The sequence below is a fragment of the Arachis ipaensis genome, chromosome B07 (genome assembly GCF_000816755.2).
Source record: "Arachis ipaensis cultivar K30076 chromosome B07, Araip1.1, whole genome shotgun sequence".
Lineage (NCBI taxonomy): Eukaryota > Viridiplantae > Streptophyta > Magnoliopsida > Fabales > Fabaceae > Arachis > Arachis ipaensis.
In genome coordinates, this window is record NC_029791.2 from 2,043,557 (window position 1) to 2,055,568 (window position 12,012).

General features: G+C 35.6%; 1 protein-coding gene and 1 non-coding gene across 4 annotated transcripts; one reads left to right on the top strand and one right to left on the bottom strand.

Annotated features, from left to right (window-relative positions):
• LOC107608788 (pentatricopeptide repeat-containing protein At4g39952, mitochondrial) lies at window positions 2,765-9,311 on the top strand. 3 transcript variants are annotated; one of them, XM_021106916.1, is made up of 4 exons: window positions 2,765-2,902; window positions 4,322-4,645; window positions 5,461-5,596; window positions 6,323-9,311. In XM_021106916.1, exon 4 carries the CDS (start codon window positions 6,464-6,466, stop codon window positions 8,795-8,797), a length of 2,334 nt encoding a protein of 777 aa, XP_020962575.1. In that variant the 5' UTR covers window positions 2,765-2,902; window positions 4,322-4,645; window positions 5,461-5,596; window positions 6,323-6,463; the 3' UTR covers window positions 8,798-9,311. The 3 variants fall into 3 exon arrangements, with proteins under 3 accessions (XP_020962575.1, XP_020962576.1, XP_020962574.1); XM_021106917.1 differs by lacking the exon at window positions 4,322-4,645 and having other exon boundaries at window positions 2,769-2,902; XM_021106915.1 differs by lacking the exon at window positions 2,765-2,902 and having other exon boundaries at window positions 4,322-5,596.
• On the bottom strand, window positions 9,169-10,000 carry LOC107608787. The gene is made up of 2 exons (XR_002350960.1): window positions 9,628-10,000; window positions 9,169-9,518 (listed from the first exon to the last, which is right to left on the bottom strand). It is a non-coding gene; the product is annotated as an uncharacterized LOC107608787 (transcript).

Here is a 12,012-nt window from a genome sequence, read left to right on the forward strand (position 1 = left end):
CTAAAAAGATGACATTTGTCACACTTGAAATAGTGATCATGATTATTCTTCCTACATGTACTGTTTATTATTTGTCTGAACTGGTGCTCTATCTACTTTTTTAACTCGTTTAGGTCCAGATTGTTTAAGTCGTTATAGTTAAACGAAAGTTCCTTTAAATCTGCTTTATTTATAACCTATAAATTTTTAGTTTGGACCGTTTTTAATTAGCCTAATAAGTTGAATTAATTGTCTCATTTATTCTTTTATTTTATTTGTTGAAAAATATTTTAACAAAAAAAAATTATTTTTAAGTTAAAAAACTTAAACAAATAATATTTTTTTAGTTGATAAATTGTGTTTTCAGGTAGGATAAAAAAAATATGGGTAATAAGTACTTTTTTTAATATAAAATATAATTTAAACGGATTGCTCATGGGCTATCTCGTTTGACATGTCATTTTTTTCGAATTAATCGAATTTGGACTCAATAAGTTTAATTTTAGAGACAAAATATATCCGTTTAAACGAATAAATAAGCTGTCCCGATGAGTTTAGTTTATTTTGACGGCACTCTCACTTTTTATTTTAAAATGCCACAACCTTAAACGAATCAAATAAGGAATCAAGACACTAAGAGCAATTCTAATGTGGTATTTTTAAAGTATAATTGTTAATATTTTTAACTAGTAAATTGATTTAAAATTAAAATTTACATTAAAATTGATAGATAAAATGAAACAGATCTTGTCATAGAAAGATAGTATCATGTCAGTAAAAAATTTATAAAATTCTAATTGAATCACACTTTTTAATTTCTTCTTTTTATCACTACAAGAAAAGAGAGCTATTTTAACATAATTTTTTTAACAGTCATAATTAAATGTAAAAATTAATATATATTTTTGACAAATATCACAAATGTCAAATTTTCTATGATTTTTTATTTATAATTTGATTGTATAAAATTATTCCTCAATTTTGACACTCATTTGTTTTCAACATACTCCATTCTTGCTTTTAATTTTAAATCTCTATTTATAATAAGTCTCACAAATACTGATGTGTTATTTGGTGGGATTCGAAATAAAATTGAACTTTAAATTAGTATTAGAAATAGAAATTCTCAAAAATTAGTTTCATGTTTTAGATATGATTAATTATTGAAAAACTTTTGAGGCAAACAACTTTGAGTATTTTTAGTCCTTATTTGACCATCACAAATACTAAATTATCATTTTATTAATTTATGTGTGTAAATTTTGAAAAAATATGGGTGTAAATTATATTGATTCATGAATGTAAATTATATTGATTCATATGTACACAACTCTAGTAAATATATGTACAAATTATATACTTCTTGTGTATAAAACATCTATAAATATGAGTACAAATTATTATTAACTAAGTGCTAGTCAAAAATAATAATATTTACTAGTTATATAGTATTGCTCTTCATTATAACCCAACAAATAAAGTAACTACAGTTTACCTTAATCACATAAAGATAGACTGAAAAGCTTCTCTTGTTGTTCCAACCGTGACGTTTTCTTCAATGGTGGGGTGAGGAACAAAAATTTTCTTCATGTAGAACAAAATGTTGGCGACGTTTTGCAGTTAACGATAGTGTCATTTTTTTACCATGACGCTCCCACAACGGCTTTAAACACGCCAGTAGACTCATTTCTTGGACAATTCATGTTAATAATCAATTAAGACTTCTAGGCATGTGTTGGAGTATCACTTAACGTGTCACATTAGTAAATTTTGACACCATCAACAAACAATGTGACGAAATGATTAATATGACTAATTTAAAATCTTTAAAGGACGAATTTGATTAAAAAAAATTTTCAAGGACCAATTTAGAGAATGAGTAATTTTTTAGGGACTAATTTGACTATTTACTTAAAAAATATTGCACTAACATAATCCAAATATGATAGTTTGAACCATTGTTATTAAAACCGGACTGGACCGGCTCGACTAAAAAATCGGTGGATCGGACCTTATACCGGTCCGGTCTGATATTTGAACTGTGTAAGGCAACGAATCGGTCAAATTCGGATTGAACCGTTGAAAATTGTCAAATTCAATGAAGACCGGTCCGACCGAACCGGTACGAATTGGAAATTTGTTCAAAATGCTAGAGGTAGGGTTCGAACCAAGGTTATAAATATCGGTTTGAACCAGCCGGTCGAACCGTGAACCACAACCAAGTATGATTTGGACCAATGTTTTAAAAATTGGACTGGACCGGCCAATTTTATCGGTCTAACCGTGAACCGGCAGCAATCACAGTCCGGTTTGCCCCCTAAAACCGTTTCTCTAAAAGTCGGGAGAGAACCGTCGAACCGGCCGGTTTTTAACCGGTTGAACCGGACGGAAAACCGACCGGTTTAAAAAAAACGGCGTCGTTTTTGCGAAGTTTGCTTACTTTCACTCTTGGTTCTGAAGCTCCTTCGTTTCTTTCTCCCTTTCTCCCTCCCTTTTGTTTAATTCACAGAAACTCAGCCAAAAAACCCTAGCACTGTAAGCCTACACCACCGCCGCTGCAAGGAGTGGCATACTGCCGCCGTCCGTCCGTCTATCTAGCTTCCCTCGTGCTCCAAGTCTTCAACCCCCGTTCGCTGTCACCGATCGCAGCTGCTTCCTCGAGCTCGGCGTCCGTCGTCTTTGTCTGCTCAGCCTTGCTTCCGCCGCCGTTGGTTGCCGTTAACGTTCGCGGCTTCTTCGTTCAGCCGTCGTCTTCGTTCGCGTTCTTCGCCGTTCAAGTTTGCTCGGGGTTCACCGTTCGCGTTCACTCGCCGTTCACCGTTCGGGTTCGCGTTCGTCTGGAAGCCACGTTGCCCTGCTTCAAACTCTGCGACCAACCCGCGTGCTCCACCTAGCCGTCGAACTGCTCTCTTTTGTCGCCGCCGTGAGTTTCCTAAACCCACCACCAGACAATACACTCACACAACACCAATACTCTGCTTCAAACTCTGCAACTTCTTATTTCTATTACAATAAGTAACTATTTGATTTGGCAGTGGTTTGGATTTTTTTCATAGACCGAATTAAAGTATACAATAGTTATGTTCTCTTCTCTATCACATTGATACTAAGCTTTGAATTCTCTTATTTAGTTTCAAGTTTACCGCACTCAACATGTTTGATGAAATGCTTTAACCATATTTCGGGTTGGTTTTTATCATTTCTAGCTTTTAGAAACTTAGTAAGTTGATTGCCATGTGAAATTAGAATAATTGGATCTTAGTAATTAGGAAATTTTAGCTGCACAAATAGCATCTTTGTAGAAAACATATTAGCATGATGATTCCACTTGCATTAGTGTTCTTCTGGTAAATTTTAACTGTTAGTGTGAACTTGTTAATTTGCTAATTGTTCTTGTGTTGTTGTTCTGTTGTTCTTCTGTTATTTTTATTTTATTTTATTTTTGTTGTGATTTTCTGTTCTTGAACTTGTTAAGTTGATAATTTGCTAAATTGTTGGGCTGCTGTTGTTTTAATTTGCTAAATTGTTAGGTTTCTGTGATTTAATTTGTTGGATTTTCTATTTAGGTCTTGTTCTTGTTTATTTGTTAAATTGTTGTTGTGTATTTATTGTTGTCTTTGAGATTCTTGCTGGATATTGGTGATCATTGATTTATTATATGCTTCATGTTTTCATTGTTTTCTTCTTCGGAAGGAAAAAAAATTCTGTTTTCATTGTTTTGTTGATTGTTTGTTTTGTTTCAGAAATTAATTTTTTGTGATCAATGCTCAAACTCTAAATGCTGTTCTGTTGGTTTTGCAGCGTTTGTTTTGTTTCAGAAATCAATTTTTTGTTATCAATGCTCAAACTCTGAATGTTGTTCTTCTGTTTTTGTTTTGTTTCATAAATCCATATTTTGTGATTAATGCTCAAACTCTGAATGTTGTTCTGCTGTTTTTGTTGTTTCAGAAATCAATTTTTTGTGATTAATGCTCATACTCTGAATGTTGTTCTGTTTTGTTTTAAGGCTGTGTATAGAAGAGGTGATTGATTTCTGAGTGTTGTTTTGTTTTTGTTTTAAAGCTGTGTGTTGTGTTCAATTTGTAGGAAATTCTTTGAGGTATATAAGAATTAACAAGGAAGACTATTTTAACGGTATTATTCTATTGATTCTGGTATGCTAGACAGAAGCTAAAACCGTCAGATTGAAAAATCGTCATTGGACCGCCGAACCGGCCGGGAACCGATCGGCCGAACCGAACCGTGACCCGGCCGGTTTTTAAATTGTGTAAAAAACGGCTGCGTTTTGGTTGCTGAACCCTAACTCCTTAACTTCCCTAACCATTACCCCTCTCCTCTCCAGTCTCCAGAACGCGAAGCAGCACTCACCTGGACGGCTAGACTTCGAGCTTCCGGCACAACTTCCATCCTGCCACCGTCGCCGTCGCAACTTCCGACCAGCCAACGTCTGCCAGCTCTGTTCGCGCAGCCACTTCCCATCGCGCAGCCAGCTCTGTTGATCTTCGAAAACCGAAACCACCGCCAGCGCCACTTTCGGTCGCGCAGCCACTTCCCGCGGCGCCAGCTCTGTTCCATACTTCCACCCCGTCAGCCGCTGTCTTGCCTCTTGCCAGCCACTTTCCCCGCCAGCTCTGCTTTTTTCCAGGCTTCCAGCTTCTAGCCCTAGGTATTTGTTTTTTTCTTTGTAATAATAATTGTTGAATAATTGATTGCGATAAGGATCACTGCCGGAAACGAGCCTTTTCCCATGTCTCCCGAACACAAAGCCAATTGAGATGAAAGCTTATATTTGCTCCTTTACTTCTGTTGTCGGCATACTGGTCTTGGCCTTTATTGATTAGTGATTAGCTCTGGTTCATTATTGATTTTGTGTGTTGTGTTTTACTGTTTTGTTTTGTGATTTAATTGTACCTAGATTGTGACTGTGTTGATTATTTGATGGCAATTATTGCACTGTTTCTGACTAATTAGTGATTAGCTCAGTGCTCAATTGTTCATTTGTTCTTCACTTGTTCATATTTTTTTTTTTTTCGTTTTTTACGCTCTGTTTCTGTCTTTCGAAGGTCTGGTTGACTGGTTGTGTTGTTAATTTTTGTTGAACGATTATTTGATTGTTGGTTTACTCTGGTTCTGCTGCTGTTTATTGATTATTGATTATTTTGAAGCTTTGTGCTGCTGTTTTTTGTATTGTGATTTTAATTTACTAATTATTGATTTTGAATGTCTTGTGATTGTTGATTAGTGATGTGTTGCTGACTTGTGTTTGTTTGACTGTTTTGTGATTTACATGTGCTTGGATTGTGACTGCTTTGCTGATTTATTGAGTAACATGATGAAGGAGCATTAAAGTGTCAAGTTTAGCTCTGGGTTATTGTGAAATCCTTTTGCTTTTCCTGATTTGTTTTGAGTATCTTCAAATGAATACAATTTTGTTGTGAGAACGGAGACACCTCTCTTGATTAGAAATTTGTGGTATGTTAGGTGGCAGGTTAGAATTAGGTGGCAATAGCTCTGAGCCTGTAGCTATGGAAGAATGAGGTTTCTGAACTTCTAATTTGTGTTAAATGATATGGATTGTATAGCTGCTACTTCGAGGAACCTTCATTCTTTTTTTTTGGTAAGGAAACCTTGATTCCATTTCTTTGTTGCTTTGACAAATTTAAACCAAAGTTGGAAATGGTTTGATATTTTTTGGTATTTTTTTGGATGTAATTGCTTTATCGATCAATGTCATCACAGCAAACATTTATAGGATGAAGAAAGGATTTTGGTTTCTCTTATAGCAAATTGTGAAAGCAAAAGCTTTAGTTCATTAAAATATTTAAGTTTGTACTTTATCTAAAGGTCTTAAACCGAAGATGACATTTTATGTAGTGTTTTAAATTTAGAAGATATTTTAAAATTTATATTATATTATAATTATGTTTTAGAGTGTTTATTTATAATTTATTTGTTATTTTAATATAAAACGGTTTTTTTAGTTGGACCATGATTGAACCGGTTGGACTACTAAACCAGTGAACCAGTAACTAGAGTGGTTTGATAACCGGTTCGGTTTTCAGAACCTTGGTTCGAACCCCTACCTTCATAAATGGAGGCGCCATTTACAGTCCCTAGGCTGCTATGCTCTTCGTTAATATATATAAATATCTTTCATTAAATTACTTCTATTTAATTTATTTTAATTTTAGTTATAAACTCACTTATTCTTAAATTAATTATATTTTTATTTAACAATAATTATAAATTCACTTATTTTTTCTTTTCATAATTATATAATATCTATTAATATTATTTTTTAATAAATACTTATAGTATATAATAATATAATAAATATAAATAGGACCGAATTAATCGGTTGAACCAATAATTCATCGGTTGAACCAGTGATCCAGTAATCCGGTAACCGAATGGATGAATTTCATGCAGTTTGGAGTTTGGTTACTTCACAATTTACGCTCTGACACCGTCACACACATTCCAAATGCGCTTTCTCTCCAAAAAACTGTTGCTTGCTCAAAGAAACAGAAACTACTTCATCAGCATCATCAACTCTCATTATTCCACTCTCACTTCACACTCTCTCATCTCACTCTCTAACCGCATCACCACTCTTCATTCTCTTCTCCAATTCCACGCCATTGCCATCACCACCGGCAACTCCACCAACCCCTTCATCGCTTCCAAGCTCATCTCTCTCTATCACAACCCTTCTTCCTCCTCTGCCATCTTCCTCTCCCTTCCTCCTTCCTCCGCCGACACCTTCCTCTGGAACTCCATCATCAAGTCTCATTTTTCACGTGCCCATTATGCCCATGCGCTTCAATTTTACTCCCTTATGCGGTGTTCTGATGTTCTGCCCGATCATTTCACTGTCCCCATGGTTGCTTCTTCATATGCCCACTTGATGATGGTTCAAGATGGGACGAGCCTTCATGGGTTGGTATCAAAATGTGGACTTTTTGGTTGTAATTCAGCTGTGGGGTCTTCGTTTGTGTCCTTGTATTCGAGGTGTGGACTAATGAGGGATGCATGTTTGGTGTTTGATGAAATGCTTGTGAGAGATGTTGTTGCTTGGACTGCGCTTGTGGTTGGGTTCGTGCACAATGGGGAGAGTGAGAAGGGTTTGAGGTGTCTTCGTGAGATGATGCTTCATGGGGTTGATAGTGAGAGGCCTAACTCTAGGACATTGGAGGGTGGGTTACTTGCTTGTGGGGATCTTGGTGCTTTGTCTGAAGGAAGGTGTTTGCATGGTTTTGTGGTGAAAACCGGGATTGGATGTGAACAAGTTGTGCAGTCATCGCTTTTGTCTATGTATTGCAGGTGTGGGGTCCTGCAGGAAGCTTATCAGTCATTCTCTGAAGTGATAAACAAAGATCTGGTGTCTTGGACATCAATCATTGGAGTTTATGCAAGGTTTGGGATGGTGAATGAATGTGTATGGTTGTTTTGGAAAATGCTAGAGAATCAAGTAGACCCTGATGGAATTGTTTTAGGTTGCATTCTTTCAGCCTTTGGTTATTCGGTGAACGAATATGAAGCGAAAGCCTTTCATGGATTTATCATACGGAGACATTATATACATGATGATGTGGTTCATAATTCGTTGCTGTTTATGTATTGCAAGCTAGGGATGTTAACTTTGGCAGAGAGGCTGTTCAACAATTGCCAACATAGCCCAGAGTGCTGGAATTATATGGTTAATGGCTATGGTAGAATCGGCAACAACACAAAGTGTGTTGAACTCTTTAGGGAGATGCACTATTTAGGTATTGATTCTGAATCAACCAACATAGTTTCAGCAATTGGTTCCTGTGCCGAATTAGGACAAACCAATTTAGGAAGGTCGATTCATTGCAATGCTGTAAAAGGTTTTATGGATGCCAATGTATTGGTTGCTAATTCACTCATACAGATGTATGGAAAATGTGGTAAGATGACCTACGCTTGGAAAGTATTTAAAAGGTTGGATAAGGATGTTATCTCTTGGAACACTATGATATCAGCTCATATTCATGTCAAGGATTATAAAGAGGCTACAAATTTATTTAACAAGATGATTAACGAAGGCCATAAGCCCAATACAGCAACTTTTGCAATAGTTCTTTCAGCTTGTTCTCACATTGCATCTCTGGAGGAAGGAGAAAGAGTTCACCGCTACATAAACGAAAGAGGTTTCGAGCTCAATTTACCTCTTGGCACAGCTTTGGTTGATATGTATGCTAAGTGTGGGAAGCTAGAAAAATCAAGGCAGGTATTTGACTCGATGAAAGAAAAGGACATAGTTTGTTGGAATGCGATGATTTCGGGCTATGGAATGAATGGATATGCAGAATCTGCTCTGGATATATTCAAGCATATGGAGAAATCAAATGTTAAGCCAAATGGAGTTACCTTCCTTGGTCTTCTCTCTGCATGTGCCCATGCCGGGCTTGTCGAAGAAGGGAAACATTTATTTGCTAAGATGCCATGTTACTCTGTGGAACCAAATTTGAAGCACCACACTTGTATGATAGATATTTTAGGAAGGTCGGGTAATCTACAAGATGCGGAAGCTCTGGTCCTGTCCATGCCCATTCATCCAGATGGGGGTGTGTGGGGAGCTTTGTTAAGTGCTTGTAAAACTTACAATCAAGTTGAGATGGGAATAAGGGTTGCCATGTATGCTATTGAATCTGAACCAGAAAATGATGGATATTATATGATGATGGCCAATATGTATAGCTCAATTGGGAGGTGGGAAGAAGCAGAAAATGTGAGAAGGACAATGAAAGAGAGGTGTTCACTGGGAAAGAAAGCTGGTTGGAGTGTGCTGTAAGCTAAATGGCTTGTTTTATGTTCAAAATTTCCTTTTAATGGAGTCTAATATTTCAAAATGTAAAAGGAACATAAGGCGCCTTACCTACGTGCCAATAGGTTTGTGGTTCTCAAATTTTCACCATAGATAAAGTATCAAAATGTTTTTTCACTGGCCATCTGTCTTACTTTGAAGTTCACATGCTATTTGAATGAAAAACTGCACTTGTATAAAGCTGTAGAGAAGTGCATATATTCTTAATAAAGATTCTTTTCCTGCTAGCTGGAAGCAGTAGATTTGTGTTTATGAGTGTTATAGAAATTTGGTGAAATGATACTGTGTATACTGGTTTTATTGAAGTATGTTCATGAAGAAGTGGAATAAGTTGCACATAGTTTCTAAATTCAGAACACAAGTAACATTCTCTATTAAACAGATCTCAAATTACACAAGTATCTCATAGCTGTCTTGATATTCCTTTTGAGCAATAGTGACCTTGCATTGTTGTACATCAAACACCTTTATAACAATCCTCACTACAACACAAGACACTTATGCTACATCATATATATCTGCTTACACACGAGGGAAACAACACTGATAAACAAGTAGTTTATTTGAGGGGCCCAAAATGGCTATCTTAGAAGCTTATTTCATTGCCAATTAATCACATTGAAGTTAAGACTAAAAAGGATGCTTGTATAGTTGTAAGGACTCAACCTTCCTGAGTTGCTTTACTTGACTGCAGAGCCAAAGAAAGAATCATGAAACATTCTTTACCCAAATCAAATACAAGCATACGTAGTTTATATATTGAGTTTATTTCAGGGTTAAGGACTTAAGATTATTACCTTAACATGGAGGTTTCTTCATACCACATTTACCAGGCAAGGCCAAAGCATTTGCAGGGTTTATTCCAAGTGCAGGTAGGGCTGACTTGTAGGTGCAAAGGCAAGGGATATTGGCACCTCGGATAAGGTTGCAACATTGCTTGTTCGGTGGTGGCGGGCGGTTGCCGGTAACTGCTGCACGGCATACGCCTAGGTTGTCGGTGTTAATGTTACATATCACAACAGCTTGAGCTACTTCACCACCCAAGAAGGCAATTACCAGTGCTGCTACCAGCCATTTCATCATAGTGTTGCCACTGGTATGTGCCATACTCTTTACTTAACCAGGTGATGAATTTGCTAAGTCTAGTCTAGTTTATCATATTTTGTGTTGCGTCAAAGTTAAATTTATAGTGATGCTTAGAGTGTTGGTATAGTAATTAATTGCATTTGTTTTGTATAAAAAGTCTTACTTAATTGTTAAGTGTATCATGTGAGTCCTGTCTGTGTTCACGGGATAGGTTTACGGAATAGTGAGACTAATAATAAAATAGACTATAACTGGTCCCTTAGTTGCTGTGAGCAACAATAATTCCAAGTACCGAAAGGTACTTTGTATTTGGTTGGTTGTTTGATAACAATGTCAATAAGTGAACCAATAAAGAAATGAACCTGTTAACTTCTTTTTTGGCATCTTATATTTGTGACTTGGAGATCATAATTTCAAGCACAAAAAGGTTATGATATTTATTATGAAAATATTAAGGGAGTAAATCTTATTGCCTACACGGTGATACAAAAACAAGAAAAAGTACTTCGAGATTTGCATTTTATTTTGTTACTGGTGCAATTTATTGGTCTTCGAAGAAACAACCAGTAGTAACTCTTTACCGCAATAGCAGAATATATAACACCGGCAAGTTGTGAAACGCAAGTAGGGGTAAAATCTTGTGCACATAGGTTTATCTATAAAAATTTTAAACCCAATTTCACCCTAACCATACATACCCTCAACCACAATATGAAGCACAGTTGAAATTATTTGTATTCTCAAAGATAGTCCGTGAATGCATAGTATTCTCCTCATGTTTAACTTTATGTGTATATATATATATAAAAGAAAAAGGTTGCTAGCAACCTTCCTGGAATATGATGGATATTGCAAAAATGTCAACAGATAATGCTATTAAAGTTGAGAAGAAAACATTAGTGGGGTTACGATGGATATTGCACTTATGGACAATAAATTATATCACCATATACTTCAGAATCAGACGTCATGTTGTGGTCCTATCCTTACCTTCCAAAGAGTTGCATTCTTTGATTTTCTGAAGTCATTGTTTGGTGTCGAGTTTAGTGTTGGAAGAATTATATCTCATAATTTTTTTAATGTTCTATCAAGAGTATTTTTGATACGATATTAGCACTTGACCCCGAATATAAACAAAGCATTTTTTCGTTAAGTAAAATTGACTACATGGATCTAACAATGTCATTATGTCGGGTCTATACATTAGGATGCGATAAAATTTTATGTTGGCTGTCGCAAGTTACAAACCTACATAGATTCAAAAACAGCATTGCACCGTCACCATATCTAGGGTTGTGACAAAGTTTTACGTAAACTATTGCAAAACCCTCCTTATTTTTCCGGACTTGGGACTGACCATGTAAACATAGGTCGAATTCGATAAGGCAATAGCACGTTTTGGCTTTTTACTAAACTAAGGTTTATGGATGTAGTACTCAAGTTTGTGGCGGTCTCATCACTAGTAACAGGCCTTTTGATTGAGACTACTAAACAATTATTTCTTAGTAGTTAAGGTGTAACTATCTCTTTTTCATTATCCTCTTGTTTAGTCTTCCTTACATCAAGTCAATGTGTTCAAATATTCAATAAATAATTAAATATTGCTACTACAAGATTAATTTTTCAAATACTATAGCGGTTAAAATCTGTGGTTTTTTTTTTTTTTTTTACAAACTTTTTTTCCTTTGATGTTTTTATTACCTTTTGCTCACTTGTTTTGCTTGGCAAACTAGACCTAATTTATTTTGTATGTTTTCATTTTTTTAAATTTTGTGAAAAACAATAAATATTGAAAATGCAAACTAAATATGCGTTTGATTTTTATTTTGAGTGAGGTATTGGGTTACTAATATATTTGGTCATGGGTCAAGATAATTTGAAATAGAATTGAGCTTCTCCGAATTTTTGGTCAAAGGGGCTACTCTTGTGGATTATCCTTCAGTTATTTAAAACTGGGCCCAAAAAGAAAAGTCTCTTGATAACACTTAAAAGGCATTGTTGAGGTAACTTGACCCCAAAAAAAAAAAGGCATTGTTGAGCATGTCCCAAAAAAAAGAGGATTATTATTAGTTTATTACTACTACTACTACCCAAAT

Excerpts from the sequence above, each read along its gene's own strand:
- LOC107608788 (XM_021106916.1), top strand. The coding sequence starts at position 6,464 with ATGCGCTTTCTCTCCAAAAAACTGTTGCTTGCTCAAAGAAACAGAAAC.